Here is a 17760-nt window from a genome sequence, read left to right as displayed (position 1 = left end):
TAAAACCAGTGTTTAAACACACTGAGCTGTGTGTCTGACAGCTTCTCATCCATTCTTGTGAGAAGAAGGTGAACTAAAAAAGGGTGAAGTGGCGACAATGAACAGAAAACAAAAGAACTCAAGCGTTTGATAAAGCTCAGTAGGTTCATTCCTCTCGGTTCAGTGTGAAGTTGGTGTCCTCAGTGCGGACGGTGCTGCTGAGCGTCACATGGGCTGCTCCATCCACCACCATGAAAAGAAAAGCAACATCAGCCTGAGGCGTCGTCTCTCCCAATCAAAAGACTCATAGATAAAAACTGCTTTTTTCAGAAGATGATGACGTGACTGTGGCTACATACGATTATGAACGCTGCTCGCAGCTGGCCTGATTATGTATAAGAATCCAATAAAAAGCGTGTCTAACTTTTATTCCTGATGTTTGTGGAAGAATAAAATATATTTAGGTACAATAAAAAAAAAAAAAAGTTAATTTAACAAATCTGGTCAGCAGGCAAATGCCATACTGCTCATCCGCTCTGTCTTCCAGCATGCTCTGGCTGTCTTTTCACCCCGGCACCAACCCATTTCCACAAAACAATGCCGGGACTGTTTGGCTGCTTTGTGTGTGTGTGTGTGTGTGTGTGTGTGTTTGTGTTTGTATGGGGACGGAGGAGGGAGACATCCTGACAGTTACAATACTGCCCCATCAGCTGCAGGAGCAAACCTGCCGGGAGCCCAACCATCCATCCATCCACCCATCCATCCATCCACTCATCCATCCAACTCAGAGTCACAGGACGCCTCAGGCAGCCCCAGCCGACCGTGGCCAAAGGCAGGGGAGACCCCAGACACGTCGCCAGCCCGTCACACGGTAAACACAGAGGCACACAATCACACGCACAAGGGGATTTTATACTCACCACTTAACATCAAACACATGAGAGTGGAAAAAAAAGGAAGATTTATAAACTCCAGACAGAAAGAACCATGAGCACCCATATAAACCATCTCGCAACATCACAACAACCCCAACCAAGGCATTGGCCCCATCGAGAGCGTCTGAGCATTAAAAATTACAGAATTATCACTGGTGGTCAAACTAATGAGCAGAGACGGAGTTAACTGTACAAACTGAACTCTTTGCATCTGAAAACTGGTTGGTGGCAACATATTCAGTTTACAGACGTTTATTCATCTTCGCCCATTTCTTTATCCAGACCACGATCACAGGCCGGGGCTCATTCAGCCTCACAATGTGGGAAAAAAAAAACCTGGAAAACGCTACCAGCTACCAGATCATCAACAACCGCAAACAAATTTACAGCAGTTATTCTGGAATATCTTTCTTGTGACTGCATTTCAAAGCAGGATAAAAAAAGGACAACATGCAATCTCCCTGGCCTAAAGTCAAACCCAGGAGAGCCAGCAGTGCCAACAAATGTACAATGATAGTCAATGCCCATCCACTATGTAGAACAAACCCATGCAGACTCCACTGACAGACAGAGCCCCAGATTGGACTTAAACCTTTGCAGTGAGGCAAAAATAATGATAACAATTTATAATTTATACAAAAGAGTTTATTTATAACAGTAAGCACATTTTTTTAAACCATAAACTTCTAAAAAATACAACAAATTGAGTACTTACAATGCAGTTATTTTGTGACACAGTAAAGTTGTATTGCCCCCTTGTGGCTCTTAGTTGTAATTTTAGCCTTCAAAAAGACAAGCATTGGTACACACCAACTGATGACTGTACCTGAGACTTTGTGGAATGCAAAAAACAAGTTTTTAACAGGATTTCAAACCCATGAATTTCACACCGATGATGAGATTTTTAAAAATCTGAATGATGCATTCCAGGTTTTGATGACATAAACAGGAGGGTGAACTCTTATTTTTGGAGGTGAGCCATCAAACACAGTCTGGATCGGCGCTTTAATCTGTGATGATGAGCTCGTCGCAGCCCCAGTCCTCGTAACTTCCATCAGGAAGGTACCGGCGGATGATGATGGGGATCTTCCTGCTCCTGTTGGTGTGCACATAAAAAGGCGTCAGGAAGATCGGTGGTGATCGAAAGAGAAAAAGAGAATAGAACGATAATGACTTACTTTAGTTCTTTCATAGCTATTTGCAGCGGGTCTGTTTCTCCCTCCAACTCCACCATGACTGGAGCGCACATCCTGATGGGGAAAACATTGACAGGTCAAACACATACATGAAAGCTGAATTTGTCTTGAAATGCATAAACTATCACTCTGTCATTATGCTTGCTGAAAAATACATGTTGTTTAAGTTTATTTCATTCATTGTAAAAATAAATAGCTCAAAACAATACAAAATAAAAATGTTCAATTGTCTGAATGAAAGGGAGCAGAAAGAATAAACTTACATGCTCTGCTCCTCTATATCCTACCATCATATTCGTCAAACATACAAACAAACGGCAAACCTCAAAAAACAAATAATTTCATTGAACATCATGGACTAACAGTAAACAACAAAGAAGAAAAGACTAAACAAGTAAACCCTTCATAGTTTTATTTCACATAATAGTGATTCTTTGTACTCTAAAGACTTGGATTTTATCATTCTTTTAATCTGGTGTGTGAGTTATTCTTTTGCTTCCTTATCTAGATTGTCCCATAACAGGCCCCCTTTTAAAAAAAATGCAACATTCCTTTGGTCTAGTGTTCCTTTCAAGCAGTATTAACTTTCTCTTTCTTGAAAATCTGTTTTGAATGTTGATTGGAAATGTTATTTTCTAACCTTTAAACAGAATTTGCAGCACACTATGACCTAATATAGCCTAAACAAAAAATCTGATGTCAAACAGAACGTGCATTGTGGAACCAGGTTCAAGTAAGTTGAGGCTGATCGGTGGCTACAGCTGGTGACTTGAGAGGAGCATCGTTTCAGCACTGAGCAGCCTCACTGACCTGTGCGAGTCCGTTTGGGAGCTGTGTTTGCATGCTTTCCCTGTGCGGACAGATATTCTGACTTCCTCCAACAGCCCACAAATATGTGCATTGGAAGTTAACGGGCGACTCTCGCTGTAAATTGAAAATCTCCAACGTGATTTGAAAAATGCACTTCAGAGGCTTTCCATCCAGACTGGCTGAGCTCAAGTAATTTTGTAAAGAAGAATGGGCAAAAATTCCAGTGTCAAGATGTGCAAAGCCAGTCGAGACATACACCAAATTACCAACTTTGATGAAACGACATAAAAGTTGAAAACAAAATCAAATATGTTTCCTTCATCTGGCATCAGAAAATGAAACAGAAAAAGTAATCTGGCCACAAATATCCAGACCGTTCATTAGTGACTTGTTACAGTAATGTTAAAATGACCACGACCCCTAAATATCTACTGTACCCATCCAGGGCGGTGGTGTCAACAGCTGGTCCTGGAGGACCCATGTCCTTTATATTTTAAATAAAGTGTATTTGAGTCTCCTTACTCCAACAAAACTGAATCAATTTAGGACGCAATCACCAAACTCCTCAGGAAGCTGGCTGAGGAACTGTCATTGCAGTCAGGTTTGACCTGGGCCCTCCAGGATCAGAATCAAACATCTCAACTAAAAGTTTTATGCACCAAACTGTTTCTAGTTCCTGAAATTCTTTCATTTGTGAGAGCTCTTTTCGATTTGCAGATCTTTTCTGCATTGGTTCATTTAGACTCTCAGTAAAACCTTTCACCTCGTTTGAACACTGGAAAAAACTTCTCAACATCTTTTATCTTTAAACCTCATCGTTCTTTTGACACATCCAGTGCCTCCAGTGCCAAAAGCAGCAGGATAAAGGCTCCATTGTCTTTACACTTCACTAACATTACAATCATGAGTTGTGTGTGAAGACTCACGCTATCTGCAGAGCTCTCGTCCCCAGGACTCTGGCCCTCTCATACTTTGTCATGTATGGTGTTGTGATTCTTTTCTGGTTTGCCTGCTGACCCTCTCCTGCAGGCAGGATTTGCACGTTCTCCTTATCATCCTGTTCCAGACAAAGCATGGCAAGTCAACACACAAAACATTTCGTTTTTTATTTTCTCTGTAGATTATTAATTTGTCTGTGAAATGTCGAGAGACCATGCTTTAAGACAAAATACAACCACAAACAAAAAGGGGTGTGTGTAAGCTCCTTCTAAATAAATCCATTTATATTATCATACATACTCAAACAATAAATTAATCTATATCCAATTTACAGACATATCTATACAAACATATAAATCCATAGAAATTCACATACCGAGTTTAATAAGTCTGAAAAAAAGCTAGAACGAAGCACAACATATTTAACCCTACCTCTTCTTCAGTCACATTCCATTATCATTCAACCAGTGAGTGGTGGACTTACATCCTCCACGTTTTCCAGATCATCTAATCCTTCATCCTCCTCGCCATCATCGAAATCTCCATCATCAAAGCTGAAAAGGGGAGATAAGTTTATTCCAGGAATAAAGATCAAGATAAAGTTGGAATTTAAATGTTAAAACCGTATTTAGCTGTAGCATTAGCATACGTGATCTTACCGCAAAAACTGTTTATTAAAACAAACTGAAGCTGTCGATACTTACTTGTCTTCGTTGTCAGACATGATCGATTCAGACGTTCGTGAATATCCTCGACGAAGTCTTAAAATTCAGTGTTTATTAGAAATACTATTTCTTGTCAACATAAAGCACATGAACAATACCCACAGCTTTACGTCCGGTAACTTTGCGCGCTGGGAAAACATTCCGCCGGCTGCCGAGTAGGAACGAATGTTCGTTCCGCTTTCACCACCACTGTAAATGGAGAGAGAAAGACAAATGTATCGACATTTGACGGGCTTTGAAACGCTTTCAAAGTTAGAAAACGCAAAAAAAATATTTTTTTAACTGGTCAGTTCCACCAAAGGTGAATGAAATACATTTTAAAATTATTTATAAGATTTATCCACCTTAAAAATAGATTTGGCTTTGACGTTAACCCTTGTCCATTCTGTGATGAATCAAATAAACCCTTGATACATTTATTTTTCCTCTGTTCTCTATCAAAACTTTTAAGAATGATATTATTATTATTATTTTTACTACTATAATATCCAGACCCAGCATTATCTACTGTTATTGATATACTTGTTTTGTTGGGGCAGGTAATTTACTTTTTGATATGCTAGCTATCTGTTTAATAAGCTCAGTTTCGGAGACAGACAGGTGAGATTACTTTTATACAAGAAAGGGCACCACTTAAAACAAAACAAAACAAAACAAACAAACAAAAATATCTTCAGAAAGCAACGGTTTTACTAACTGTGTACAATTTATGCTGAAGTTTTGCTCCCTTTATTCTTTAATTTCTTTAATTTTGAAATACCCCCTTTTTTTTAAACAAGATTGAGGCGCTGATGTTTACTGATTCCAACTTTCCACCAGAGGGAGCCATCTCACCTGCACTGATCGCAATGGGTCTGATCCTGCAGGTTCCCTATGAGGGGCCGTCTCGCTACTGAAGCATTTCGAGGGTGAAAAAAATATTTTCTTAACCTGATCAATAAATCATTTTGATAGATAAACTTTCTTTGTATGAATATGTGCCATGATGTGTTCTCCCTTTGCTTGACTTCTTGGAGTTTGTGAACATAATAAAGAAAAATATTATATGGAGTATAAATATATAAATATAGAGTAGAAAAAAAGATATATATATATATATATATATATATATATATATATATATATATATATATATATATATATATATACACATGTGTACAGAACTACTTGCAGAAGTCGGCATAAACTGGGAAAGTGCTTATGTGCTTAAGAGCTGGTAAAATAAACAGAAGCGCATATTTATTATTGAAGAGGATGATTTGTTCCACAGTGCGAGGGATGAGTCTGTGTCTCTTTTTTGATACAATTTCTGGCATGCCTTTGAGAATATTCTCTCTCACGGAACAGAAGTGCACAGTGTCATGACAGTTTATATCAGTGCAGGTAAACTCTTTTCTTGGTCACCCAGAAGCTGGTCGAGTCTTCTGTACGTGGAATTAAAGGATTCGCCGCAGTATCTGCAGTGGTGTTCCTTGCCTGCCTCTCCACCACATGATTGTCCAGTGGATCGCACAGACAATCACCTTAATACAGTGCAAAAAATTCTTTTCATGACCATTTTTCAAAAAGTTTCTTATTGCATTACATTCTACAAGTCAAATTTCAAACTTTGTAAGACGTTTCACAGACGTTCCACAGCTGGCACAAATTCCATCCCTTGGTATCGACCAATCGGTGGGCGACCACATTACGGCACTTTGAGGCTCAAAGGTCTTGCTCAGGGACCCACGACCTGTCTGCTTCTCTAACCTCTCGGCCACCACAGATCCAAAGTCTCAGCATTTGACTCATCCTGTGACAAAGAGCAGTGAGCTACAGTCCCACTGTTCCAATGATACAGAGGACGGTGCTGAGGAGCCCACAGTGGCAAACTGCCAGCTGTGGGAATCAAATCAGTGAACATCAATACTGGATTTCACTTCTCTATCCTCTGGGTCACTCCTGTTTCCCGCTGGTGAATGTGGCTGCCATATGTAAAGAGCTTGTAGCCACAAGCAACCGCGATATATAATCTCCTCACCATATAGCAATGAGCGCCTGCACTTCCATACTCCATGTCTGCCGAAGCCACATTTTTCCAGCTTTTTCTTTCTGCTTAATGTCGTCTTCTTCAGCTTAGCTTTGTTTGTTTACTACCCAAAATTTACTGGGCCCTCCAAGATGTCCACTCATGCAGTCTGCTGGAAAGTCCCTGTGCTTTCACACCACCCAAAGACCAGACCACAGTTCACTTGAGAGTGAACAGAGACCCACGTTTTCAGGCAGATCTAAGATCCCTTCTTGGGTCCGGACCAAAGTCTGGGGGGGCTTTCACAGCAGCTAAAGCGAACTGGACTATCCCTGAAATGAACTCTGATCCACAGCAAACAGTGCTGGTGTGAGGCCTGTTTACAAGACAACATTTTCAGGTGAAAAGACAAAACTTTCCTTATGTTTTAGGTGCTCGTTTACACGGACAATTTTTAAATGAAACTTGAGAATGTGAAAAACTTCTGAATCAAAACTGATACATTTTTACATTTATGCCTATGTATATTTTTGACAAGTATCATGTCCATATCCATTCAGAAAAATGCTAATAACATTATTCATTATATAATATATTCAGAATGTAATTATCATTGGCTTTTGTTGTTTTGGGTGTATTTGCTGCAAGACTTTGGTTGAAATCTACAAAATATCAATTAAACTTATCAAGTATCTTGGTTTTATCATAAATGATGGAATTATCATTGACAAAATAATCAAAAGGGAAATTAAAAACATGAGCTCGGGGTGAGGGGGCTTAGTGATCGGCTGGACTGTCACATGGAGAGCTGCTGGAGGTGGAGGTCAGCAAGGCGCTGCACTCCAAGATGGAGCAGAGCATCACCTGGAGGAAGGACATGTTCATGTTCAGCAAGGTGACGGAGCCTCATCAGAACCCCCACAATCATTATCAAATTATCAAATTATAGATACACTCACTCCTGTAGAAATTCAGACTTATTGTCTGCTGAGGAACAGCATCCCACTCATCTTGAAGGGCAGCTATCAGCTCATCGAGGTTCTGGGAACAGAGTTAAATCCAAAATTGTGTCAAATTCCAAAATATCCCTTTCTATAATTCTATTCCCTTCTAAAAAAATATTTGTTTATGTTGTCAAATCTTACATACTTTCCCTTAGTTTTGTCCTGATTTTGTAATTTTTTTCCATTTCAGATATTTTAAAGTCATATTTATCTTTGTGGGGGGGCTGACGGGTCACTCTGACATGGGATGTGGCTTCCCTGAATGTGGTGTGGAGGACTGGAAGGAACAAGGTGGAAGTCTGGCTTTTCTAACAATTAATTACTTTATTTGTAACATGGGTTTTTCATAAATTGTACCAAAAAAAAAAATCCACATAGCATTGTCTACCCGCCTCACATCAAATCATTAGAGACTAGTGAGCGTGTGAGCTATTTCAGTCGATTGATACTAACAATTTTGGATTGTTCAATTCATCTTCACACCAAACATAACATGTGTCAGGTGGGACTGCATGTCAACAGCAAAAGCTATTTGACATTAAACCCAACAGTGAAATACAGAGCAAAACTCAGAACCAAAGCAACCAACCTGTGACAGATTTCCAACAAAAAAACACAATTAACCTTGAGTCATATTTTATGAACGGATGAAATGATACAGATAATGAGCTACTGCAAATCAAAGGAGTCCAGCTTTGTCCTGAAGATTAAACATAGGCTATTGTTAGATTCGTTCAGTTCAGGTGAATTTTAACTTCCTGTGAGATTAGTGAGATAAAATAGATACAGAATAATTCATCATATTGTGCAGAATTTCTGTGTGAAGAAAGAAATTCAATTCTCTTTTTTTAGCAATGTTTAAACATAACCAAATTGATATAAATTTACATTTAGACATAGGAAAAATGCATTTTTGAATCTAATATGGGACCGCCTCTTGTAAACATAAAAATATTAGTCATTTCTTTTGTTTAAATTTCAATTACCAAAGAATATTGTTTGTGCCTTGTGGAGGTGGATATGGCACTTAACTGTGTCGGGTAGTTAATTTGGCTGAAACAGTTTTAATGGACTTCCAGTGTCTTGAGTGTTTTGTTTGGTCTGACTTTGTTTTCCTGTTATTGATTGAGGGCTGAAAAAAAATCCATTTCACATAATTTCATTAAAATGTTTGTTTGTTTGTTTGTTTGCTTTGAAAATAGGAGTCTCTATCCTTTCAAGGTCTAAATGACGCTGCTCTAATTGATTTTGTCTTTTGCAACAAAGGAAATGTTCGTGTTCAATCCATTTTCACTGAATGTACTTTGAACCGCATGTACTCCGTTCCGACTAAAGACAGGCAAGCCATGAACAAAAGGAAGTAACTGCACTAATCTGCAGGACTCGTTTCACATTACTGGGTTGAATGACTCAAGCACACAGAGGGAACAATACAGGGCAAATGCCTGTTTAGATCATATTGACAGCGGGAGGGGAATGCAGTCTGCCTTAAGAAGCTGTAACTCGAGACATACTGATTAGAGTGGTTGCAACATTTGGCATTTTTGTCAATATCTTAGATGTCATTTAAGCTACTGAATTCAATTTGTGTCTGCTGATGAACGTTAGAGCTTCTAAAAGCAACATTAACTAGAAATGCACGGTTCGGTCTCAAACGTGGGGAGTAAAGTTTCAACGAGGTAGGTTGTGCTCTTTTGGAGTATTTTCTTTGAGCTTTTACATTTCAACAAAAGCATCTGTATGCTCTCTTCTTTACAGTCTCCAAACTGGCTCGTCACTTTCTTCATCCAAAGTTTATGAGGACAATTCACAGTCATGGTTAAAGGAACAAAGCAACAGGAGGGGAAGGCTTTGAGGATGCTCCCAATTTCAACACTTCTTTCTGTTTCACAAACATAATGCCTTCCGAGCAGATGGCATTTGGAGATTTTCATATGTAAAGTTGAAACTGGGTATTTTCTCTATCTGTAGCCATGATGTGAAAGATGGTGAGACAGGTCTTCTCACATGTTACTCATTGAAGGAAGCGGTCCAGCTGTTTTTCCACCTCTCTCTGCCTGCAGCTGTAAAACATCAGCCCTGTTTCAAACAGCACAGGATTGACTCACTGTCAAATGGAAATAAAGTCATGTTCATATGTCTCAGACAGACAGACAGATAGATAGATAGATAGATAGATAGATAGATAGATAGATAGATAGATAGATAGATAGATAGATAGATAGATAGATAGATGGATAGATAGATAGATAGATAGATAGATAGATAGATAGATAGATAGATAGATAGATAGATAGAGCATAAACAGTGATGAAAAGGGTCATTAGAAGGCCTGTGTGGGCACACTTCCTGGACCCGTCCTCTAAGTGTTGTTATAATGATCATTTTATTATTGGCCAAGTCTTCTACATAGCTGAAGCATATGAGAGTGACAAATTGAGGAGGAAACACACAGTGTAATATCTGTTGTTTACTTGCGTGGTTTGGGTAGGGCTGGATAGGGCGTGAGCGAGGAAGCAGCCTCAAGAGCCACAGTCAAGTCGCTCCTTCTGCTCAGTAGATCAGGAAAGACCACCAGAAGCAACAGCTGAGGCAGAATCACAGAGCCAACCAGGACAAATCTTGTTACAGAATAATCTTATTACAGATTAAATAGAGAGATCGGAGCAGCTGTGAACTGACAACAGGACTGCCTTCACCATGGCTACACTGGACCTCGCATCACTGGCTGCACCGGTCGGCATCGTCCGCGTCCTGCAGGTCATTTTCACCTGCATCTCCTTCAGCCTGGTGGCGTCGGTGGGACATTACGGCGGCTCCTTCTGGACGTGGTGCATGTTCTGCTGGTGCTTCTGCTTCTGTGTCACCTTCCTCATCCTCTTGCTGGAGTTCCTCAGCGTCAGTGCAAAGTTGCCGATCTCGTGGAGCGATCTCACGGCCGCTGTTGCCATGTTGGCCACCCTGATGGTGAGTGCAATTTTAATAATTCCTTAAAACTATGAACTGTAGTTACTTATGTAAACTGACAAAAAACAACAAACAAACTTGTGTTCTCTTTGTTTTCAACATTTAGAGAATTTATCTGTCTCCTGTACAACTTCTCTCTCCTTCAGTTGCTGACGGCATCCATCATCTATCCCAGAGTTTTCTCCTGCTCTACTTGCAGCAGACAGATCGCTGCCTCTGTCACATCCTGGATAGCCTTCATCCTTTTATGCGGTTGAAGTTGGGTTAATTCGGGCCAAATCCGGTGAGATCAGTGGATTCCTCTCCACGGTCCCGGGTCTGCTCAAGGTCCTGGAAGCTTTTGTGGCCTGCATCATTTTCATCTGTTTGGACTACATCCCTTTTCATGTGTATGCAGGACTTCAGTGGTGCGTTGCCGTCTACTCTATTTGCTTCATTTTCGCAATCCTTGTCATCATCTTTACCATCTGCCGCGTGCTGTCTCTCTTCCCCGCACCGTTTGACAAAGTTCTGACGGTCTGCAATGTCCTGGCGGTGCTGATGTACATCACCGCCATGGTCATCTGGCCACTGTACAGCTTCAGGAACAATCCCAGACCAAGCTACTGCTCATCAAGCTTTTTTACCTTGTGTCCGTGGGATACACTGGTTGTTGTCTCTGTCATGACCGGTATCAACCTTGTTGCCTACATCGTAGATACAGTTTACTCATTCAGGCTGGTGTTCTTCATCAGTAGATCATAAAATGAAAAAAAAAAAAAAAAGCCTCTCTGTGATGTATTAAGTTTTGTTTTACTGTTTTTTTGCATCATAGAACATGCTGTGTTACATGTAAACCCAGTCTTCCTCCTGATTCAGGATTTGACAAACAAACACATTTGTGTTGCTTTCTGTGTTACGCTTATTCAGTGTACATTGCTACTGATGTGATCATGTGAAATATCAAGAAACAAAGCATAATAAAGACGACACAGGTTTGTGCATCTCTGTCATTTCTACGACAATAACAAGTTTCTGGCTGCGAAATGTTGTTAGCAAACAGAAACAAGTCCTGAAAGAATGAACGCTCAATCAGTTTAATGATTAAAAGGTGTCCGTGTCATGTGTGTAAAGGCGTGTCAAAGTGTGCAAACTGCGAGGCGAGTTCATAGTTCCACTCCCTTTTTCTATAGGTAAAATGTTCCACAATGAAAGAGAGACGTCATTTTATAAATTCATCTTCATGTCAGAGAGAAACAAAACCAACAGTGAAAGGAGCGACTGCTGGGTCCTCACTGTTGTTGAAATTGTGCACTCCGGATGTGAGATGTGCAATGATTCAAGCAATCGTGGCTGCAGATGTTTCTCATCAGTGTGGGAGATCTGATCACTCTAATGGCCCACAGCCTTTGGGAATATTCTGGCATTTACTCTATTTTCAAGCAGGGACTGAAAAATACTTCATGCATAATTAAAAGAACCAACGGATAATTAAACCCCTTCTGATATTATCATCAAAAACATATTGTTGTGAACACATAAAAATGTTTTAATCTGTTGTTGAACTGTGACAGCAACAAGTTTGTCCATCCAGATTACCTGATACACAGAGCTTGAGCTCATGAAATGTACTTTTGTCTTTATTATTCTATATAAAGCTTTGTCAGGAAAACCTGCAGGTAGGGGTTAGCTCTGTATTTGTTGTTTTTTGGAGGGGCGGTCTTTTTATAAATGCATATCCCAAGGCTTACTTGGCAGTTACACAACGTCAGATCTGTCATGAAAGCACTATCTTTTTAAAAGGTCTAAGTGAGTGAAACAACAGTTCAGATAAACTCTGCAAACCTAAGAGAAAAATGGCAAGGTTGCAAAAAATTTAAGGTAAAAGACAAAAGACTTTGCAGACAGGGAAGAACAGTTCAATGTAAAGGTGAAAACCAGCTATGTGCAAATTCTGTTCCTTTTTACATGCACTCTAAAAACAAATATCTAGACTCAACAAAAAAAATCAATGCAACATTTGGCATTAGTCTTTTTAAGTTATGGCAACCTCAGAAATTACATTGAACCAACAAACTATATTGCTTTGAGTGAATTCATTTTTTGTCATCAGGCAAAGATCATTTTAAGTACCGCTTACTTAATAAATGCAATATTTTTAAGTTGATAACTCAAATAAATTGGCTGCCCACTTTTAAGTTGTTAAAATGGCCAGTTTCTGTTGAACCTTAATGTTGAGAGTATTTGGGAACACGATGCTGTCATGGGCACTGTGGACTGATTCTGCACAGGCAATATCAGGCTATTAATAAGCCCAGTGGCAATTGGGAACTGTTATGTTGAACTCTATAAGTTTTCGAGTAGTAGCAGGGGCAGATTAAATGCTCAGTACTTCTCATTCCAGGTTTGACACGAAAAGTAACTAAACTATTTAGATTAACTGAACAAGAACACAACCAAACACAACTATCAATAACACTATTAACATCAGAACATTGAAATAAATAATGAAATCAATGTTTAAATCTTGAATATCTCATCCCAAACTCAAAAAATAGGTTTGGAACTTAGAAAGTTTCACAAAATCAACTAATTACAATTTTTTACTTGGATCCATGTATTAAATCAAGTGGTGTTAGAAGCTCCTCTGAGTTACTTTTTAGAGTGTGGTAGTTGATTTCTTTATTGTAACACACTTAAATGCATTTTTCAGCAGACTGAGATGTTAAAAAGAAAGACACCATAAATTAATACATTATAAAAGCTGTTAGTGCTTAATTGAACTGAATTCACTCCATTTCATTCCTTAAAACTTGTGTAAGTCTCTCCTTTTTCAGAGGCCAAAAAAGAGACAGCTGAACACTTGGTCAGAATAGAACTATTTCCTTGTTTATATGACTTCACCTGATCGTCACGCTGTGAGGACCAGAGTCCAGTGTCATTACTCGGCGAGATAGTAAAGTCGAACTTCTGTCCAATCAGAGCTGGGATCAGAGGCCATAAATAGCACAGATAAGCCCAGGATGCTCTGCTTGAGTACACACCACCACACCTTATGCTTCAGCTCCCACTGGTTTGGGGCTTTCATCCACATGGATTTCTTCGGCAGGCTCTGGGTCGAGCTCTTGCTTTACGGAAATATACACTGACCACGGAAAAGTGACTTTGAAACATTTTCACTTCGGTCAAAGCGACCCGCCGTCTGCAGCCATGCTCAGAGTGGACCTGCGAGCCCTCACCCAGCCCGTGGGCGTCATGCGACTGATGGAGACCGTCGTGACTTTAATGTGCGTGGTCCTGGTGGCGACGGTGGGACACGTCGCATCCTCCTACTGGGCATGGTGCATGTTCACCTGGTGCTTCTGCTTCTTCTTCACGCTCCTCATTCTCGTCCTGGAGTTCACCACCGTCAGCGACAAGCTGCCGTTCGCCTGGGAGGACTTTACCACCGCCTTCGCCATGCTGGCGAGCCTGATGTGCCTGTCTGCCTCCATCATCTACCCCAGCTTCTTCACCTGCGCCACCTGCTCCCGGCAGATCGGCGCCTCCGTGGTTTCCTGGGTGTGTTTCGGCCTCTACGTCGGAGAGGTGGTCTTCACGCGCCTTCGTCCCAGAGGGGAAATCATCGGCTTCCTCTCCACGCTGCCGGGCATACTGAAGATGCTGGAGACCTTCCTGGCATGCCTCATATTCATATCCCTGGAGACTGGCCAGTACTCGGGATCTCCAGAGACGCAGTGGTGCGTGGCCGTGTACTCCTTGTGTTTCATCTTTGCCATCATCATAATCCTGGTGACGCTCGGACAGCTGACCTCCGGCCTTCCGTTCCCCTTCGAGAGGGTCGTCATCGTCTATAACATTCTATCCGCAGTGATGTATGCCACAGCCATGGTGATTTGGCCGCTGTACAGTTTTCAGAAGAGAATACCTGCTGGGTGTGTCGATATTTGCCACGACAAACTGGTGATGGTCACTGTCATGACCGTGTTCAACTTTCTCGTGTACGCCGTGGACTCCGGCTACTCGATTTATCTCGTGTTCTTCAAGCACACCTTTTGAGCAGCTTCTCAGAAACACAAAAACTGAAAACAACATTTCTGGATCTGTGAACTGGATTCTGGATTCTGGATCTGTGAACTGTGAACAAAAATAACTATTTAAAACTGTGACTCAAACTTTTTGTTTTGTTTTGGAAAAACTATATATTCTGATTTCAAATGTGATGTTGTGGGGAAAACAGATCCACAACAGATCAGAAGTCAGAGCAGTGCAGGATGTGACAGGGAAAGGACGTTTGTTAATGATTAAAATGGAATGCAGCCATAAAATGTTTAAATACTCAGACAGAACATTCAGTCTCCAGTTATACAATATTGACATCATACTTCAGTTTATTAGTCTGTGTCGTAGCCAAGCTATCTCTGAATGAGTCTGTGCCAGTTTTTACAGTTTTAGTTTTTCAAAGTCAATATTTTGACATTTGTGGTGAGACACTGATCATTTTCAACAAAAACGTGTGTACAGATAAACTCAATTGAACTTCATTGAGATTTTCTGCTCTCCTGTTTTTCCTCTTCCATCTGTTAATATAATATTTAAAAACCCGGGAAATGTTGATTGTTGATCTTGTTTGATTGTGTGTTCAGGGGATATGCAGACGGAGTTTGCCGGTTCTCCTCGTGGCTGTGTGAGTTCAAACAACACTGCTTCTTCTTTCAACACGCACGTTTCAGTTGAATCAGTGACCGAACTGGCCACAGCAGTGTGTGAGTGTGTGCAGAAGAGAGTCTGTCTTTCTGTTTGTCCTGTGATGGACTTTGACCTCAACAGGATTCACCCATCGTCAGATAAAAGTTGAAACCATGGATATATGGAGTAAACACTAGAAGAATCCAGTGATAGTAACTCATGTGTTGTTTCTAGAGAAGATTATTTTGTTGCTATCGGCTGAGGATGAGGATGAAAAGACGTGTTCGCCTGTGTCTGTATCTGGCTGGAGGATAAAATTCTGTGCAGGGCTCAGACGCAACAGACAATCAGCTCAGTGCCGCTCCCAGTGGTGCAAACTGAACATGTTGAGAGGGTGGAGCGCCTGAACAGAGATATTCACTTTTTCTCTCTTCACTTTTGCACAGATTCGACAAAAGATACAACCATTCTATCGGGATATAGTCCGTTCTGTTTTGCCTTCATGGAACAATTCTTTCACCAATGCCTGTTTATTCAAATCTAAGCAAAGCAGATGCAGTCTGTACCTTTAAATTTAGACACAAGCCTCTTTGTATTCGAGCCACGTCTGATGGAGTAACATTATTCCTGAATATGTAAAACTCCAAGTTATTGTGGTGGACATCTTAAAATATTTTCCATCATTGTCTGTTAAGAAGAAAAAAAAAAGGCAGAGAGCAAAGAGCGGCCAATAAAAGATGTGATGAGAACAAATATAAAAGAAATGAAAGACATGAGAGTTGATAAGAAAGACGGCCGACGGCGGTGTTGGAAAAGTGAACCGGATCATCCTTTAATCAGTAACCATCAGCGGCTCAGGCAATTGGATTTGGCGCATGGTGTTTTCTTTCTTTCCTCTCCTTTAGCTTCCTTTCTTCCTCACGTAATGAGATGGACAGGGACAAGGGGACACAGCTCGAAAGTATAACTTTAATTAACTCTTTTTTTTTTTTTTTTTAAAGCCACTTGGGATCTTAGAAAGACGTCACTGGGACCTCTGGGGTAATTTTACAGCCATTGTGCACCTTCGCAGAGTAATCTGTGTGAGTGAGTGAGAATCAAATAGAGCAGCCAAAGCGTGCAGAGTTTGCTTTTCTTCTTGTGTCATCCTGTCAGACAGATTACATCTGAGTCAATACACTAGAAGATATATGTCAGACGTGACAGGCTCAACACAAAGAAGCTGATATACTTCACATTGTCATCTGCATTTCGGGGGGAACGCATTGTGCCGCCCATAGATACTGTGTCACTTCAAAATGAGGCGCAGCAGAAAAGGTGAAAATGAATTTTCATGTGACACACTGCCGTTCGTATCAGAGCTAAAGATCCTACTGTCTGTGCCTTTCATTATATGAAATTACTGCAATCGGCTGAGGTGTTATGAACTTGGCACAAGACTGCGAGTGGAGAATGGTGTCAGTGGTGCGTACTGATGACAGATCTGTAATCTGAGAAAGTTATTCAGTCAGAGCTGTCATGTTTACTAATCATTAACAGGAAGAGTCAACTATTGTGAATTGAAATATTTTGTCAGGAAATATATGTCTTATGAAAATAACTAATTGAAATTACCATAAATACACTGTATCTTATTTATGTTTTTTTCATCACTCAATCCAAATCCCCATAGCATGATATACACACACATGCTTGCCTCTATCAGTGTAAACCTTCATGGTAAATTTTTAGTTTTCTTATCTGAGTTTTTTTTATAAGTAAATAATCTTAAAAAAATGACAGTACACGTCACTTATCTGAGAGAAGTCACTCTATGAACAGGATGAGTTTGTCTATATCTTTACCAAACATGCAGTGAGATGTTAGAGACATTTCTAAGGAGCTTTAAATTAATAATTTTCACCTGTTTTAGAACTTCTCTGCAACAAACACTGTATTACATATTAATAACACTTAAATGAAGGGAGTTGGTATTGACAAATTCTTTAGCTGAATGTTAAAATTTCCACATACTGCAATAAACCACCAGGGGCAAACTTTAATTAAATCATCTCCACGATCACTTTAATTGCAAGTGTTGTGTTTTATAAAGATGTTGGATGTTTCCGACTATCAGTGAATATGAAGTGCCATTGTCTCTGTACAGATACAGCTTAACTGAATCGATCTGAAAAGTGAAGCCTCTTCTGAAATAAACTATGATTCAGATATTTCAGCTGGAAGTCATATAGAATACCTGTTGATGATCAGTAACAAACACAATATACTGCTTTACATCAATCAGATTTCTGCTCTAAGTCATTTCAGTGAGTGCTCTTACTGACGAAAAGGCTTTCGTCACCTTTATCCTTCTTGATCTGATCATTGACCTCCAGCTGTGATGCACTGAACCGAGCGCGACAGATCACTGTGGCTCTCATCCCGACAGCTTGTGAGTCATCCACACTCACTTACTCTTTCCTTTTTGTGATCATTATCTTCGCCTCTGATCAGTGGCCTTTTGCATTCAACCGTGTCCCCCTGGTGGGG

The 17760-nt window shown here is 40.3% G+C and overlaps 2 protein-coding genes and 1 pseudogene across 2 annotated transcripts; 2 read left to right on the top strand and 1 right to left on the bottom strand.

Moving 5' to 3' along the window:
* Positions 1 to 1547: 1547 nt before the first annotated feature.
* Positions 1548 to 4704, bottom strand: polr2f (RNA polymerase II, I and III subunit F). Its single transcript, XM_030089176.1, has 5 exons — positions 4564 to 4704; positions 4344 to 4413; positions 3847 to 3977; positions 2093 to 2164; positions 1548 to 2010 (listed from the first exon to the last, which is right to left on the bottom strand). Exons 1-5 carry the CDS (start codon positions 4581 to 4583, stop codon positions 1920 to 1922), a joined length of 384 nt encoding a protein of 127 aa, XP_029945036.1. The 5' UTR covers positions 4584 to 4704; the 3' UTR covers positions 1548 to 1919.
* A 5538-nt stretch (positions 4705 to 10242) lies between these two features.
* Positions 10243 to 11456, top strand: LOC115386725 (myeloid-associated differentiation marker homolog; annotated as a pseudogene).
* A 2296-nt stretch (positions 11457 to 13752) lies between these two features.
* On the top strand, positions 13753 to 14601 carry LOC115386792 (myeloid-associated differentiation marker-like). The gene has a single exon (XM_030089256.1). The coding sequence runs from the start codon at positions 13753 to 13755 to the stop codon at positions 14599 to 14601; it is 849 nt and encodes a 282-aa protein (XP_029945116.1).
* The last annotated feature ends 3159 nt before the right edge of the window (positions 14602 to 17760 follow it).

The sequence above is a fragment of the Salarias fasciatus genome, chromosome 4, assembly GCF_902148845.1.
Source record: "Salarias fasciatus chromosome 4, fSalaFa1.1, whole genome shotgun sequence".
NCBI lineage: Eukaryota > Metazoa > Chordata > Actinopteri > Blenniiformes > Blenniidae > Salarias > Salarias fasciatus.
The sequence above is the reverse complement of the archived record's forward strand: the minus strand, read 5'-3'. Positions and strand labels throughout refer to the sequence as shown.